The 17,744-nt window shown below is 45.4% G+C and overlaps 3 protein-coding genes and 1 long non-coding RNA gene across 7 annotated transcripts in view; 2 read left to right on the plus strand and 2 right to left on the minus strand.

Moving 5' to 3' along the window:
- LOC124158911 (protein nervous wreck) overlaps positions 1-2,465 on the minus strand; it is a 203,317-nt gene extending 200,852 nt beyond the window's left edge. For all 3 annotated transcript variants that reach the window (XM_046534327.1, XM_046534328.1, XM_046534326.1), the window contains exon 1: positions 1,484-2,465. In XM_046534327.1, coding sequence (XP_046390283.1) covers positions 1,484-1,504 — 21 coding nt within the window. In that variant the 5' untranslated portion in view covers positions 1,505-2,465. The remainder of the gene's footprint in view (positions 1-1,483) is intronic.
- LOC124158914 (NTF2-related export protein) overlaps positions 1-17,744 on the plus strand; it is a 79,168-nt gene that overhangs the window by 12,342 nt on the left and 49,082 nt on the right. The gene's annotated exons all lie outside the window — the stretch shown is intronic.
- The window catches only part of LOC124158910 (PHD finger protein rhinoceros), a 61,151-nt gene continuing 47,896 nt past the window's right edge, over positions 4,490-17,744 (minus strand). For both annotated transcript variants that reach the window (XM_046534325.1, XM_046534324.1), the window contains exons 11-13: positions 17,497-17,629; positions 16,423-16,548; positions 4,490-16,296 (exon numbers count right to left, since the gene is read on the minus strand). In XM_046534325.1, the coding sequence (XP_046390281.1) occupies positions 6,520-16,296; positions 16,423-16,548; positions 17,497-17,629 (10,036 nt within the window). In that variant the 3' untranslated portion in view covers positions 4,490-6,519. The remainder of the gene's footprint in view (positions 16,297-16,422; positions 16,549-17,496; positions 17,630-17,744) is intronic.
- On the plus strand, positions 16,239-16,845 carry LOC124158915. Its single transcript, XR_006864885.1, has 2 exons — positions 16,239-16,329; positions 16,432-16,845. It is a non-coding gene; the product is annotated as an uncharacterized LOC124158915 (long non-coding RNA).

Genomic DNA, 17,744 nt, shown 5'->3' on the forward strand with positions numbered 1-17,744 from the left:
TAAATCAAGATCCAGAATATCCGCAGAGCAATTCTTTTTTTTTCAGTTTAGGATTTTGTTGATATGAAATATACACAGTTAAATCTATTTTAAACTGTATATTTAATTCCAAGATTTAATTCAGCGAGATGATTTTGTGATGACATTTTATTGAGGTTATTACCAATCAGCAAAATTTATCATTGCGCAAGATAACCATCAACCTCAATATTTTCGCGACTTGGCTAAGGCTTTATGAAAGCATCCATGCCCTTACCATAGTCAAAAGGAAACATGCGATAGGTAACGTTACACGAATTCCTCTGTCAGACACGAGTAAGTACTCTGTGGCTGAGAAAAGAAGTTCTGAAAGCAATAATTAATTGATATATTTCTATTCGATCTATTCCTTTTCTTTAGAATACTTCGGTCGGTACTAAGCGAAAGTTAGCGCAAACCCCAGGTAGCTTTTGTACTGAGAAAGGAATAGTAAAAGTCGGGAGTATTCTTTTATGAAAGGCGACCACTAATTCAGAATGTTCCCGGTATGGGTTGAAACTATTTGAATAACCCTATCTCATACGAAGCCCAAAAGAGGAGACTCCCATTTGGGGAGATCTATATCGGGTCTCGATCACCCTAATCACCCATCAAAATCAATTAGCGAACTACTTTCGTTTTCTGAGTAATCAGCGAAACAGCACTCTGTTTTATGCACTTGATCGAATGAAGTTACAACCCTACGATTATCAGCCCGAAATTCATAGGCTACGGTGTGCTTTTACTTATCATCTAATGACCACGGTACGGTTAGCGCACCTAACCGCTAACTATGTGGTTGCGAGCGCCCACTCAAATAGCAGCGCACAGTAACTGAGCCGAAGTCTTCAAATCACGCGTACCTAAATCGTAGATCCCATTTCCGCGGTAACACATGACGCGGCCGTGGCGATGGGGAGGCAAGCATTAGCAAAGAAAGAAAAATGGCCCGAGAGATAGAGTGCAAGGAAAACAATATTCGACAAGAATCCGTACTGCACCATGCGCTATTCAATTATTTCCCATCAAACAGCCACAGCCGGCCCACACTCGCACACCCAGAAAATTCGAAAACGCTTGATGGAGAGGACGTCAATTTCGTTCCGCTAACACAACAACAACTCGACTATGAGGAACACACACTGAAAAATGAAATGCAAGACCATGGCGGGCGAAAGAGATAGAAGAGAAGAAGAGGACAAAGGTCAGTCACCCCTGATTAAATCACGATCCAAAAAACATTCCCGTTCAACGAACATGCTCACACGACACACATCCACATGCGAGAGACGGTTCTAAGAGAAGAGAATGAATGCATTTGCGAGTCGAGAAAATTGAAAAAGAGACACCGAAGAACACCAAGAGTGGACGAATAGGGTTGGATGAGAAGTGGGTCACACTGCAAATGCACAGAGAAGCATTGAGACAAATGATAGCGTAACCCTTCACGCAGATTCCGGCTTACCTTTCTCGGTGGTGGCTGCATGACTGCGGCGGAACCTGGATAACTTCTTTCAGGCAAGCGAAACAACAGAACAACCAATTAAGAACAACACAAGCGTCTCCAAAACGCCGCTCTCTCTGGCCTCAACCAACGTAGACCGTCGCTACTGATCTTCCCCAAAAGAATTCTCTCGCGGGCAGGCGCTAAGGTGTTGTGGAGCTCCGTAAGAATCAAGCCTTATCTCGTGCTTTCCTTTCACCACCAAGCAGGGAACCACCACCATCAACAACACGACACCCCAGTTGTCACCACTCCCAAGCCCCTCCCGTCCGCCTCGCGGGGACCCCCTTCGAGAATCAAAGACGACACATTTCACACGAAAAGAGAGTCGCACGCCCTTCCTCCTCCGTGCTAATCCTATTCCTCAGTCAAAGCTTCGTTCTCAGCTCCAAAGGGACGGTCATATTCCCTCAGTTCTTCTATCCTTCCGAGTCTGAAAAGGATATGGTTCTCACAAACCTTGCCTTCCTCGCGAAGAAGTTAATCGTATAGAAAAAAATGATTTCCACGATGGTGGAAAGGAGCGCGTTCGCCCTTGTCCTTCTACCAGAAGATCACATGGCTTCCGTCCGAATATCCTTGCGCGGGGGCGGAGTACTCGTCGCGGCACATGAACCTCACGGAAGACCCTATAATATCCTTCTTCCCCCACAAACTCCCGAACGGTCGTGGATGGATGGCTGGAGTTCGTGGCTTCGTTATCACCTTTCTTGAGGGTGTGAAGCGGGGATGAAACCTTCGGGAGAATGCGTGTCCTGTGTCGCCTTTACAGGGTGGAGGCGGCGACTACCCTCGAAATGTCCCTACGAGCGCCCTTCGCACTCTCCGCGCTTTCCTCCCCCTCTCCGCCGTCCACACACGCGCGAAGAGACAGCAGCACCACGACGGTGAGACGGGCAAACCACCGAAACGAGTCGATTCCCTACTCTACCTCTACGACCCGCCGTCCGCTCCCTCTGCCGTATGCAGCCATATTGATTCCGGGGGAGGCCCCACATTTCTCCGCTCTCCCCCTCCACGGACTCCCCCCTCCCGCTTCGGACGGTGGAGGAGAGATGGATATCCGAGGGAGGGGGTTCTTAGTCTTACGGGGGGGAGGGGCTTTGGTGGCCCGCTTCTCCTCCTAAGCCCTATTCTACTACTCCACGCTCCTCAGCGTCCTTGTCTCTTCCGTCATTTCTTTACAAACCTTGAATCTGTACGCTCATTCTAAAAAAAGAAATCTCCGGCCCACTGGAACCTCTTTTGACAACTGCAGACTCGAGAATTCACCGTGGAAGGAATGAGGAGTCGGTAAGGGCGCAGCTCCCGTGCAACCGTACACGCTAGATAGGTCCGGTTTGTTTGCGTAGCCTCTCGCCTCGAACAGAAACTGAGAATGATCGACCTAGTATAGAAGGGATGATTCCCCATTACGTGACTACGATACGAGAACACCCTCGAAGAACCCCAACTCCTCGCATTCAGTCCGTGCATACTCTCACTTACCATCATGCATGCAGGGCCTAATTTTTTCACGATCGGCCATTCAAGAGTAACGTCGACTTAGCTGGAACTACTAATGATATCATACAAGTTTATGTACGCAAAGATATTATTCTTCCGAATGCTGAAAATAAATTCAGGAAGCAGCACTGTTTTTTTTTAACAGCAGTAAATTCAAAATAAACGCGGGCATAAAAATGAATGCGTGATGCTTGAAAATCTGAATATGAGATGATTCATTGCTTCATGAACGCGGCCGCTAGAAAAAAAGGTGGTTTATTCATCAATAAAGAGCTAAGAATATTTATTAGCTTTGATTGCACCACAATATTTAAGTGGTTTCATGATCAAAAAATTTCAAAGCAGGACCAGTGACGGGAACCCAAGCTAATCCGACGGCTGTACTCAATGGATTGACGTCGGTAACGGGGGTCCAGCACACCCCGCTCGCGTGGGGCCACCCCTGGTCGCACGTTAACGGCACCACCACGTGGTGGTGGTGCCACTGTACCTCTTCCTGCGCTACGCTCGGCAGAATCGATTTTTCGTCTGAGGCGCGGCGAAGGCTCCACCTCCTGGCGGCGCATCGCTCAACTACTCCCGCCGAGCCCAACAATCAATCCCCTCCACCCTAAAAAGCGGACTGCCCGATCAATCTTACTCCCCGTGCCCTTGCTCTATGGGGCATGTCTCGCACCAAATGAAGAGGCCTTCCGAACGAGATAAGGAAAAAAAATAATCTCACTGTACCACTTTATAATGTTGAGAAAGGAAATAATCCCCTAAAAAACTTAAATATTGACGATTTCATTTTCACTGACAGTCGTGTGAAGGTTTACCAAACGCTAGACTCCCTATCAAATCGTAAATATTAACTATGAAAATGATTTACCTTAAAAATACTCATTACTGCTCGATTTGGACGACCTTGTTACAAAAGATCAGGTCATCTTAGTAGGAAGAAACAATTATTCACCGAAGGTAAAACCCACCAAGCATGAGCCGCAGCAGTCCCCTTGAAGAGTCAGTAAAGCTTAGCAATACAAAACAATCTAGTTTATTTATAAAATTTATTATCAGAAATAAAATTATCAAAGGAACACCAAAGAAAAACCTTGTATTTATAGACAATTATATAAAAATTAAAAGCTTATGAAAAAGCTGTTCAACAAAGGCATGTGTTGATAAATAAAAAAACATTTAGCTCAAGACTACCTCTAAGTATCTCAAAACTCATATCACTAAAACAATTTTCTACTTAGTATTAAATTGCCATAGAAGATATTCCTATGCTCATGTCCTTCAGCAATTGGCACTAAAATGGCATGGCGCACTGTATCAATAAATATACTTTAGCTATGCATCACAACAAATAATTTACTCTGCATTTTGAATAGGTGGTAACATTCTTCTGTATGATATAAGGAACAATACTATCAATAAAACATTGTTCAACTTGGAAGTTAAATAATGAACACTCACTTCTCATTCTAGAAAAAAGATTTGTATTTCACGATGCGGCTATGTGCACATTAAACACCTTATCTTACAAGACCAGCTTCACTTGTACATTATTTACATGGTATAATGAGAAAGGAAGTTTTAAAAAATGTCTGTACAGAACAAATTTATGTTTGTACAATATGTGTCGATGATAGATGAAAACAAAGAAACATTTCTAAAGCACGGAAACAAGGGAAGGAAAAAGGAGGCTAATTTATTTATATATATATATTTATATTTTTCACTGAGTAGAGGGAACACAGGGTTATGTTTATGATGCAAAAATGTTTAAACACCAGAAAACGCACTTGCATTCACTGAAGTGCACACAGAGATAGACTACTGAAGTATAGCTTCTCAATAAAAATTTGCCAGGTGATCTTTAAACAATCCCAGAGCAAATGCAGCCAACCTAGAACACTTTCAAGAGCTGCATATCGAGTTGACTTGTGCTAACATTTTTATATCTCAAGTCCTGTCTTCCTATTTTATTACAACACATTTCATACTTGTATTAAAAATTCGGACGAGCATTATCCTGCTTTAACTGGCTGATTTGAGTTTTTTGCTTCACCAAAGTTATGATTAAAATGTTGTTATGTCTTTCTGCCAAAACAATTTGAACTTAAATATCTGAAGTTTTATAACAGGTAAAAAGTTACAACCACACACACACATTCACACCATTGAACCAAGAAATGAACTCTAGAGGAGAATTCGAAAGCTACAATAAAGACGTCTCCTGTACACTTAAATAAAAAGAAAAACATTTTCATCAAATGCTTTCTCTAAATCACAACAAACCTCACCCTTTGCTTCTCCTTAAGTGACTCCACAATTAAATGGGCACTAAGGTAGAGACAGATTGGCCCTTATAAATACTAAAACAGATTTCTCTCTCTTCGCTTATACCAGCACCCAAGAGACATAACAATTCAACATTATTGCAGTGTGAGGTACAAAATACAGTGGGCTTGAAAAGGGATCACTGAAGTAAAATGGCTGGTTGGTTCAAATAGGTCAACTGAGATAAAATTTACCACCAAAAAATAGACCACAATTAAAAATAAAACAATAGCCAAACTCTCACGAAGGACTGATGCATACGAGCTGCATTCCATTACGAACTTATCAATTTAATGCGCTTTAAATGGACAATATACAACTTCTTTTGACACTTTTTAAGGCTCTTTCGTCAAAGACTTCGCAAACAGGTACAGAAACCAAACAACTAGTTTCTCATTACGTTCTAGTTTAATAAGTTACAAAATGCAACTCCATCATTAAAAAGAGATCACAACCAATTTTCCGTGAGATTAGCCATCCTTAAGAGCTTTTCCATGATAACAAATGAGCTATTTTGTGCAAGTGTTAAGAAAAAAGGAAATGAATTACTATGAAAGAATTTTGACACAGAAAAGCTTTTATCAATGATGAATGATGCATCCAAATAATATACTCCATAAAAAAGAAACAAAAATATAAACTTACAAAGAGATTATAATATATTCACACACTTTCATTTGTATTCTCAACACTTACATATGTACAAAAATATTGATTCATTAAAGTGTCTTATAATTGACTTTTGTACACTAACTTTTTGCTCTAAGTCTAGTTAATAATATAATAATAATATGCTGTGCAAATGTACATGACGACCTAAAAATGATTTAAATACTACATCACACACATTGAACCATCACGGTATTCTCTCTTTTAACACAGGAGACAATGAAAAAGAAATAAAATTTTTGGAAGAGATAAAATAACCACTTTTCTTAAAGACTCTTTGAAAGTTTTTTTTTCTTTACTCCCTTTGTACAAGTCCCCATAAGATGCTTTGAGCACCATCAAGGGCAAAAGTTTAGATAGGGTGAGTGGAAAAACTCATCTCAACAACATGGCATTAACGTCACAACAACCCCTCACAACTGCAAAGCTCTTGGTTTCCTTCAATCCTTAATAAATTGACAACAACCATTCACATTAGGAGGTATGTGCCCCCATCACCTTACCTCACAACCCTTCTTCTCCACCGTGACTCTTAAAGAGTTCTCGGCACCGGAGTCCACAACCCCTAAACCTTCGCTAGAACCTGAACTGCCACTACCACTGTTACCTTCAGCCTTCATCACGTAACCCTCCTCGCACCGAGCCAGTTTCAACCGAATTGGAACCACTTTTGACGTCCGAACCTCAGGCGCTGCCGCCGGGGCTATCCCACCCGTGGACGGCACTGTCGAAGGAGGTTGAAGGGGTGGCACGGGATTGGCACCACCTTGTGGCACGTAGTCCTTTCCACCAGCACCACCACCCCGTGATGATGGTCTCTCCGGTACAGTCCCTGTGGCCCCTTCAGGGGGAGCCACAGGAACCACCAGTGGTTCCACCACACGGCTGCCACTTGCAGTCGCATCTACACTGGGTGTTGTCACTGAGGAGCGCTTGTTGAACCTAATAATTAGTTTTGTGGGTGCACTCTCACGCTCAGAATGGACAATCTCGACAGCTGCCGAGGAAGAGGAAGCATCCATACTGAGGCTGGTGTCACTCCCACGGCGGGAGTGCTTCTTCTTGCTTCCACTGCTACCACTGCTACTACCACCACTGCCTCCCATGCCACTTCCACCCGTTGGCTTCTTCTTCTCTTCCTCGTCGAAGTCCGCCATGATCATCCGCCTATATTTCATGCTTTCCCTCTTCAACTCCTCAACAGTGGGAACATGAATTGATGCAGAGGCCACTGCTGATGATATGGCTGCATTGGCAGCGACCGCAGATAGCCTCTTTTTGGGTGGCCGACCACGGAACCGCCTCTCATCGCCACTGCCGCTGCCTCCACCAGCCCCACTCGATGTCATCACACCCCCTGCAACTGCTATGTCAGTACCTCCAAACTTGATCTTAAGCTTGGGGGCAACAGCAGCTGCGGGTGAGCCCTTTGGAGGCCTGCCTCTACGACGACTTGCTGCACTATCTGAGCTGCCCCTCCTACGACCCTCACGCTCACCCTCCTCCCCTGACAGCACAAAAGATGGATCTAAGTTTCTCAACTCCCGCGGCACCTGGCCACTCTTCTCTTTTCGGCGCTTTTTCTCCATGTCCACCACAGCCCTGTAGTCCTCCCGTGTTGGTATGCTCGTCATCGATGCCACTGCCTTTGGAATGGTAATGGCGCCACGACTCACTGCGGCAGTTGGCTGCAGGACAGAGGACGTCACGGCTGTGGAGCCAGCAACGGAGGCCATGCCACCAGGACCTACTCCCAGCCCAACCCCCAATGGTGCAGCACCACCCACAGGCCCTGCGGCACCTCCATCATCCATGTTCATGTCCTGAGTCCAGTACTGACGGAGGAGCTCTTTCTTTCTCATGCGCCGCAGGTTGGAGGATGGCGTAACAGACACGCCAAGGGATTGGTGGTGGTGATGGTGGTGATGCTCAGCTCCCCCTGGTGTGCCCATCACACCAGCTGGCGTCTGCTGGACCACTTGTGTGGATGCCACAGGCACTGCCACGGGCGTGGAGGTGTAGTTTGCATCCAAGAACGGACCCTTGATTTTTACTTTGAGTTGGTTGCGTGACTCAGAGAGGCAAGACGGGACCTTTTGTCCACTTAGGCTTGGAGAAAGGGCTGCCAGGTTTGGCGGGACCATTTGCTGTGATGCCATAGGAGAGAGGGGATTGGAGGAAGTGGGTGGTATGGACAATGGGGTGGGAGGAACAGAAACACCAGCCATGAGCTGCTTTTCAATATCTTCCACAAAGTCTGGCACTTGATTTCCAGAGTATGGACCCAGCAGATGATTGTGGTACGAGCCTGATGGGGGAGGAGGAGTGACTGATGGGGGAATAGCAGCAGAGGAAGAGGATGCCGATGACGGAGGGGTGGGAGGGGCTGGAGGGGGCTCAAACGATGACACTGCTGAGACACTGTACGTCCGCATATCCACAGGGCCAGGGAGGACAGGTTGTGGAAACTGAGATAACCTTGGTTGTGTCTGAGTAGTAGTGAGGGACTGAGGGGGAGGCACTGGGGGTGGTGGGGGAGGGAGGAATGAAGTTTCACTGCCCTCTGAGATTCCAATTTCATCGTCATCATCCTCATCCATGCTGCCACCACCACCGAGATCTCGGGTAGTGGCTGAGGGGGGAGTGTGTCCCCGATAGGACCGAGGGGAATCATCCCTAAGCCTTGCCTCAGCCATTGCCCTCGCAATGTCTGAAGACTTCCGCCTTTCCCTCATAGCACGAAGGTTTTCAAGATCCTCCTCCTCCTCAGCATCCTCAATGTCAAAATCATACACTGTTCCAACAAGCTTAGCCCTAATTGTCCCAGAGCCATCATCCAGGCCCATATTCCACTGATTACGCTTATTTCCCCTTCCACCTGATCCACCATGGTCCTTTGCCCCCCTGCGGCCTCCCCTTCCTCCCCTACCTCCTCGTCTTCCACGACCAGAGGGCTTGGGTGGAGGGGACACTGTAGGCACTTGAGCGGGTATGACTTGTGCCTTGCTCCGTGGGGAAGCCCTCGTGCCTTTGGCAGGAGACCTCCTTGGCGTTCGGCCACTGTGGTTGAATGTCTTTGGAGTGGCAGGAGGTAAGGGCTCACAAATCGGTGGTGGGAAAGCTGGAGACTGGGGGGGAGGAGGAGATGACAACTGAGCAAATGATTGCTGAACTGGTGGTGTGGGCTGCTGTACCGGTGGAGGTGGAGGGGGAGGTGGAGGTAGTGTGGGCTGGGGGCTAGGAGATGGAGACACCATTGCTGTTGTTAGAGCCATATTATGGGACGAGGATGTGAAAGCAGCACCACACGGGGTTGGTGTTGATTCTTCCCCCTTAGACTGCATAGATGACGTGGGGTATCTGAGTGAGAAGGGGTTCGGCAACAGGAATGCCTCAGATGTGGCCACTGAGGTGGGAGCATTAACATCCATGGAAGGAAATATGGACACATTGGTTTGATTGAAAGTCTGATCACATGTGGTAGCTGTCCGGTGATCATACTGTGATGGGGACATGGGATGCGATGGGTGATTACCCACAAGGGCCCCCCCAGGATAAAGGTGTCCATCAGATGCCCCTGACACTACAGAGTTCACATCACCTGGCAAGATTGGCAACTCCCGCATGCGATCTGGCATAGTCTGTATCCTCGCCTGGAAGTTGTTGTGGTGCTGTTGCTGCTGGAGCATTTGGTCATGATGGTGCTGAGGGAGATGACTGTGGGTTGTGGGGATGGACTGGTCCAATAGCTCACCATGAGGGGGCATATTTCTGTCCTCCTCCTCATCATCCAACCTCCCATTGTCTCCTACTGATGAGTTGGATGAGGAAGCAGTGGATGATGAAGAGGCGCAGGATGAGGATGAAGACCGGCGAACCGGCAAGACTTCGCTGTCGGCCCACTTGGCAGCTTGAGCAACACGGGTAAATATGCAGTCTGAGGAGAGGGAGGTGGGTGCCAGTGGAGCCATCGTAGAATTTGAGTGGTTGGTGTCTGAAGAAGGGATACTGGGAGGAATAGGAGTGCAACTTTCCCCAGGAGGAACCCACCTCTCATCAGAATGTTCTGCCTCATTTCCATGCATCTTATCTGCTCCAGGAATTGGCACTGAATCCATTAACACACACGCTTCATACCCAACCTTTTCTGGTCCTTGTTCCAAGTCAACTCCCACCCCACTGTTATTAGGGCACTCAGCCTTCTCAACACCCAAAGAAACACTTCCTATGTCACTAAGGGGATCATAGTTTTCAGGTGCTGCAATAACACCAACATGCAATGAGATATTTTGGCAATCGGACTCTAACGACGTTGAAGATCTCATGCCCGATGCCTGCACTATTGAAGCTTGGTTCACAGGCTGGGGAATTATGGCACATGATGATGGTGGGGATGGGATCGGGAAGTTGCTAGGAGTGAAGGTTTGCACAGATGGATTTGGGTGAGAAGGTACTGTTAGGGTAGGCGATGTAAATGAAGACGTAGTCATGGGAGTGGATACAAGAGGTGGAGCCTGCATTGATGCCATTGGGTATATGGAGGGTGAAAGGGTATTGCTTGTTGGAGGAACAGGCGAGTGCACAGATGCCACAGCCGATTGCATGACACCAGGAGACACAAGGTTGTGAGGTAGACTGACAGTCGCAGGAACAGGTGGGAGAAGCATTGAGGGAACAGCAGCGGCAGTTGTGGTGTTGATTGCAATAGGATGTGGAGAAGAATGAATGGGCATCTCTGGAACAGGCTGGGAGGGAGCAGATGTATTACTCACTGGAATAGGGGAGATGGTTGGAGGCTGAGCAACAGGGGTTGAGATGATAGGATTGATGGCCATTTGGGAAACGGGCGGCACAGTATTTGGCATCATCTGGACCGGTGGCTGCAACTCCTCTGGAGCTGGTATGAATTCTGGCTCCATCACAGCCTCTCCACCATTCTCTGATGGTCCATCTTCATCTCCATCCTCACCATCAGTTCCTCCACCAGCAGATGATGATGGGCCTGTGGTTGTTTTCTTTGCATAGTCCAGTCGAAGTTTCTCAACCAAGTTCAGTGTCTCACGGGCACTCTCTTCCTTAGTGTCTTCACGGAATAGAAAGTCTGAGTCCGTAGTGAATGAGAACTGAAGTGAGGTGAGTGAAGGAGGAGGGAGAGGTGTGGCATGCTGGGACTGTACATGGCTGCCCAGATCACCTGGAGTGGAAGTAGTATTTGGAGTACTACCATCTTCAATGCTCCGGCGGGGTTGCATGGAGAGGCGGTGGTGACGATGTTGACCAAAACCACCTTCGGAAGTGGCTGTCTCATCAACAGCTAGCACATCGTTTTCAAAGTCATCAAATAAGAGATCATCACGGTGGGGAGGAGAGAATATGGATGTAGATGACTGAAGTGGTGGTTGGTTGCTGAAACCACCAGCACTGTTCCTGTGGGCCTGATGATGAGGCAAAGTAGGAGTTGGCACATTGGAATGGGGAGGGCAAGGAGACACTATATGGGAAGCGTTAGCCATTGTGTTCCCATTCCTATTGATTGAATCAGGTTGATTATGGAATTGGTGGAAATTGTGCATGGGATGCATGAGTGATTGCTGCAACCTACGAGCCATTTCCTCCTCGGTCTCAAACATAACTGCCTGCTGAGATACAGGTGGCATAGGACTTGAAGCCAGGGCTCCTTGATTAGACTCCATACATACTGGCTGATTGGAATGAATATCTGATCCAGACTGCTGCATTTGCTTTTCAGCAGCAGCTGTGATATCCTGAGCAAGCTCTGCAACCTCTTTCATCATTGCCACATTTCCTGAGTCATCCTTAACAGATTCACAATATGGAGGAAGTGCAATTTGATTATCACATGGCTTACTGGATTGCATCATTACTTTCACCTCTTCTAGATCACTGGAATCTTCTAGGTGCTTCACCTCTCCTATCAATTTTACATCATCATCAGAAACAAGAACCCCCTTTGAGTCAATGTCATTAATTGGAATAATTTCACTAACTATTGCTAGAGTATCCTCAGTTTCCTTGCTATCAGACTTAACCTTTATGCCTTCATCCAACCCCTGACTAGCACCAATATGCATGTCAATTACTTCTTTATCATTAAGACTAGAAGGAGTTATTTCTTTAATATCCTCTTCCACTAAATTTCTATTATCAGTTAAACTCTGATTATTATCAGTCTCAAAAGCAGCACTTACATTCGCTATGTCCGGTAACTTTGGATGCTCACTCACTTGAACTTCTTCCACTTTTGGCTCCAAGGTCACATTTTCAGTTGGCTCTTGAACTGGCTCTGGGGAGGAGACCTTTGGCATAGAAACTTTCCCACCAGATCTTCCTTTACGTGGAGATACAACGGGTGCTTTTGCAGGGCTTGAAGCTTCAACTGCAGTAGATTGGTTGCGCCTATTAGAAACCCTAGTTTTATTTGGCGAAGACAAATCATTTCCACCATCAATTTGACTTTTAAAGATCTGATCTTCAACCAATTTTTCTGCCAATCGCTCAAGTGATGTTCGCTGACCCCGTCTAGTGACTGCTTTCTCAGGTTTACTCTCTGCTTCTTCAATAATAGATACATCTTCAGTCTCATCTTTACTTGCAGCCGGTGTGAGAGGTTTCTCTTCAACAGCAGGCGTCTGAGGAATAACTGGGATTTCACTCTTCACAGCATTCTCCAGCACACTCTCTGCTTCTTTTTCAGGTGGTTTTACGACCATGGCATCAGCCGTAATGGTATTTTGTGTACTCGTCTCGGGCGTTTTGCCACGGGCTCTGGCCCTTCGTCCTGGCTCTTTTGGAGCTTCTGGGGAGGATTCGCCTGAGGACTCCGAGGAGGACTCTGAGGACGAAGATGTCGAGGAGGAGGACGAGGACGACGAGGAGGAAGAAGATGATGACGACCCGGACGAGCTGTGGAGAATGTTTGAACTACTTGGGAGGGCACCTTTGGGGGTGGAGATGGTTTCCCCAGACTGCTGCTCCCCACCCTCTGCAGGCAAGGGCAGAACTTTCTTGACCCTGACCTCTTTGTTCTCCACACTCCCCGCCTCCGATTTTCCCTTCCCGGTCGGGGAGGCACCACTCTGTTTTCCATCGTGGGTGCTGTCAGACCTTCGCCTCCGCTCCGCAGCTCTCGTAGGACGCGACTTTGCGGACTCTCTTGGAGCACTGTTCCCACTACCTCCTCCACTGGACAAAGGAGTATCTCCTGATCTGACGTCAGCATCTCCGACCCTATCACGTGGGCCTTTCCTGTTCTTCCGGATACTTGAACCTTCATCATCTTCAGGGGAGATTGGCTCTCGTAGTCCAGACTTATCTGCATCGGAGTTACTGGGCGGCCGAAATCCAAGTTCAGGCCGCCTGTCGGAAGTTTTAAGCTTCTTGTCAGGCGTCCCTCCCTTGAACTTTGGCCGACTTTCACTCTCTTTTCCAAAGAGGTCATCCACATTTCTTTTGTCTGACCTGCTTTTCTCTTCTCGGCACTCTTTCCCTTTTCCATCACCAAGCTTTTTGCCAGAGGCTGCGACAGCTTTCTTCTTGGAAGTTTCGGCAAGGTCAGACCTGGGTCCCTTGTCAAGAAAGGGCCAGTTGCCCTTGCGTCCACATTCCTCCTCTGCCTTTGTGGTGACAGCAGAATTCTCTCCCTCGATGACTTTTCGAATGCTTCTCCGCCTTTCTAAGTTTTCTTTCACATCTTCAGCACCATTTTCTATACCCTTCTTCACATCCTTTCTCATTTTCCTTTTCTGTTTGGTATCATTGGCTTCATCTTCAGCTGCATCCTCATATTCATTTTCACTTTCCCCAGATGACACATTGAAGTCTCCCTCCTTCTTGATAGGAGTTGATGACTTCAGCTTGCTTCGAGCTTTCACAGTCTTGTTCCTTGAGAGTTTTGACTGATCCACAAGAGCAGGGGTAGTCACAATTTCCTTTTCTGATTCACCTTCAACTGCACTCGGCAGAGAGGGCTTCGTGACAAGTCCTCCTTTGATGTTCTCTGCCGCCTTTTTAGCTGCTTGCCTTTGAGGAACGTAAGCAAGGATTTCATGAGGATCTACCTCCTTTTCAGACTCAAATGAATCCTTTGATGATGAATCCTTGTTAGAAACAGCAATTGAGTCTTTGGTCTTAGACGAATTTGACAGAACTTTTGGACGATGTGACTTCCTGCCAACCTTGACGTCATCTGCATCATCAGTGAAATCAAATATATCCTTATTACTTGTTTTACCCTTTTGGCCCACCTGAGCTGTGCCACGACCAACTTTGGACTTAGTAGTTTTTCCAGTAGACTCCCTCTCTTCTGCATCCTCTTCCTCGCCTTCCTTGTCAAAATCATAGATATCTTTGGCCCCTTTTGAGGATGCTTCCTTTCCAGCAGTAGATGAAAGGGATGACTTTCCATGAGTTTTCAACTTGGATGTGTTAGCTTTCCAAGATTTGGCATTCACGTCAACATCCATATCCACATTCTCATCGTTAGAATCCTTGTCAAATTCATAGATATCCTTAACCTTATTGGAAGAAACTGCTTTACCACGATGGGTACTTTTCTTATCTGTTTGATGACTTGATTTTCTTGAGTTATCAGTGGAACTAGCCAAATTTCCAACACGCTTGCCAACATCTGTCCCTAGATCCACCTTTTTCACTACAGTATCATTACTGACAGATTTCTTTCCTGATAGCACCACGTCTGCCACCTGAGCTCCAGTCTTTTTGCTGACAGGTGCAGCCGCCTCTGAAGCTGATGCACCTTCTTCTGTTGTATTTAAGTCTTTCGTACTTCGCCCATGGCCGAACCTCATACTCTCAGTTGCTTTCTTAGCTGCCTGTCTCTGAGGTACAATAAGGTCAGTAGGAGGAGTAGACATATCTTTGCCTTTTTTGTTTCCAGTAACTCCTTGCTTCTCCTTACTGAAGTCATTCTTTCCCAATACCTCCTTCTTCTTTTTCTTCTTATTCAAAGCTAAATTCTTTTTCTTAGATGGTTGTTTACTCGAAGCATCAGTAGATTTGCCATCTGGTTCAACCTCTGACTTAGATTTTACTACTTTATCACCCCCAGCAGTGAATTCCTTAACTGCAGCCTTTGTTCTCATGAGAACACCTGACTTTGATGCTCCTGATGATGAAGACCCAGCACCAGATGACGCAGATGATTCAGATGAAGACGAAGAGAAAGATTCAGATGAAGACTCTGCTGATGAGGAAGCTATTGAAGACAAAGATGGAGCAGGAGAAGGCTTTCGCGGTGAAGGCTTCCGTGATTCAGGAACTTCCGAGTCTGAGTCAGAGTATATAGGTGCCTTCACCTTGGTCAAAGACTTCTCAGAAGCAGCTGTTGGCATACTGGCTTTCACCGAATTCTTTCCTGGCTTGGAGCTCACAGTACCAGGTGGAATTAGGTCATCACTATCTGAGGCAGTCCTATCGTCACTCATCTCTTTTTCCATTTGAATAAGTGTCCTACTTCGGCCAGGCACCTTTCTCACACGCCTCTTATTCGTTGTTGCACCAGCCATTTCCTCCTCCTCACTACTTGCCACAGCAGCAGCGACAGGTTTAGATTTTGTCCTACTAACAGAGGAAACATTCTTTTTGACTGGTGTGACACTTTTCTTTTGAGTAACCTCTTTTTCATCCTCAGTCATACTACTCTCACCAGCAGAAGTGTCTTTCCTACTTCTCACCAACGCACTACGCTCAGCCTCACTACCACTTGACATACTGTACAAACTATTACGGCGGCGAGATGAAGCACCATTGAAGTAAGTTCTTTTATATGGGTTCTCTGACATCGCAGGAGATGCAGGGCCAGTGGAGGACATGGAAGTAGAGGTCCTCGGAGGTTTAACAGGAGGAGTTAACACAAGCCCATTAGGACCCTGACGAGCAGAAATATCTTTTCTTTTGCGTTTCTCACCAGCAGCCATAAGGGAAAGCACCCCTGAGACTTCTTCACGCCCATCTTTTGACTCTCGTTTCCTCCCTGCAATTCTGATGAGTGCTGCTTCAAACTCTGCTTCTGTGGTAGGACCATTCAGCACCGATCCATGAGAGTAAAGCTGGTCATAAAGTGACGGCCCATGATTAGCTGCAAGAATGGCTTCTGTCTCCGCTATGGTCAACGAGGCTCCATCATGAGAAGACAGCACAGCCACTTGTTTGTGAAAAGTCTGCTCCCTCATTCGGAAAAATGAACGGGACAACTTTTCTCTCCGACTCACCATGTAACACAGATTGCGCACCTGCCACGGATAAATGATTCACATTAAACACATGTATGTACATACCTATACATACTGAAAAGTTAAAGCCAATTTTACACAGCTGAATACAAAGGTTATAATATTTATTTGAAAAAGATATCTTACCCTTTCCAGGTCTTGTCGCAATTGCACAAACATTCTCATCTTTTCCATGTCAGCCTCTTCTTGCTTCCTGGACAGAATATCACCCTCCTCTGTTCGTGGAGCCAGTAATGGTTTGTTTGATGCAGCCTGAGGTGAAAGAAAAAAAAGCAAAAGACTCAATACAAGCTAAGAGGGCAATTGACTCCACATACATATTGAGAATCCAGGAAATATGGAAAATGCTTCACCACATTTACAAACATAATTAGGTAGAAATACCTATATTATCTTATAAATATAGGCAAGTTAAAAGTCATTGAGTATTGGTTCATGGTTTGAAACATGTTACCCCCTAGTTTGAAAACCACTTGGCACACTCTAAAGGAATATTTTATTGCATCGTTGGATGAAACAACAATTATCAATAAAGATGAGAAGCTAGAAGGTTTTAAAATTTTATTTACAAAATTTCTACAAATGAATCATAAAAAATAAATTAAGAATGACTGCATTTGCATGCAAAAAAAGTGATTATAATATCAATGGGAGCACCAAGACTAAGGGACACATCCCTTAAGCTAAACTAGCCATGATTGAATACAAATCATAAGAGCACTTGAGCACCATTTTAAAAAATCACAGGGATACTGCAAGGTAAAAAACACCATATTTCAATATTGAGAAATGGGCTTTTGGGCATGCAGGCACCAGGGAATAGTAGCCATAAGGGTGAAATTATTTTCCTCCCATAATTATTGTTCTAAAATTTATTGGGGATTTTTTTACCACCCATGAAAATCTCAAAAAAAAGGAAATACCTTTCCTGAGCCTTACTTTTGACCCTATTACGGTAATCGTAGTTATATTGATCAATAATTTTTTTTGGAGCACAGATAAAAATCTACCAACCAGAATTGTGATGATAATAAAAAATTCTAACTTATTTCCACTAATCCCCTCACTACTTTTCCATTTGCACGAAGAAAAATTTACAATTTATCAAGTAAAATAGTTTCACAGAAAAAAATAAATATCCAAACGTCAGTGGGTAAACAACTATAAAATTTAGAACATATAAAAACAATTTAAACCAACCTTTCTCTTCAGTTTCCAATAGTTGTAAATGTAAGTAATGGCATCAGCATCTAAACCAAGCTGTTGAGTCAGATGAGTTGATACATCCTTAGTAGACACGTGCTTGTAAAACTCAGCTTCAATTTCCTGCAACCTGATGAAATATTTCATAATATAAATAATTGAAATTGAGAATAAGGGAGTACTAAAATATACATGTCATTATTTGCTTCTATTTTAATCACAATATTTTTTGAAGGTCTTTGCAG

The sequence above is a fragment of the Ischnura elegans genome, chromosome 5 (genome assembly GCF_921293095.1).
Source record: "Ischnura elegans chromosome 5, ioIscEleg1.1, whole genome shotgun sequence".
NCBI lineage: Eukaryota > Metazoa > Arthropoda > Insecta > Odonata > Coenagrionidae > Ischnura > Ischnura elegans.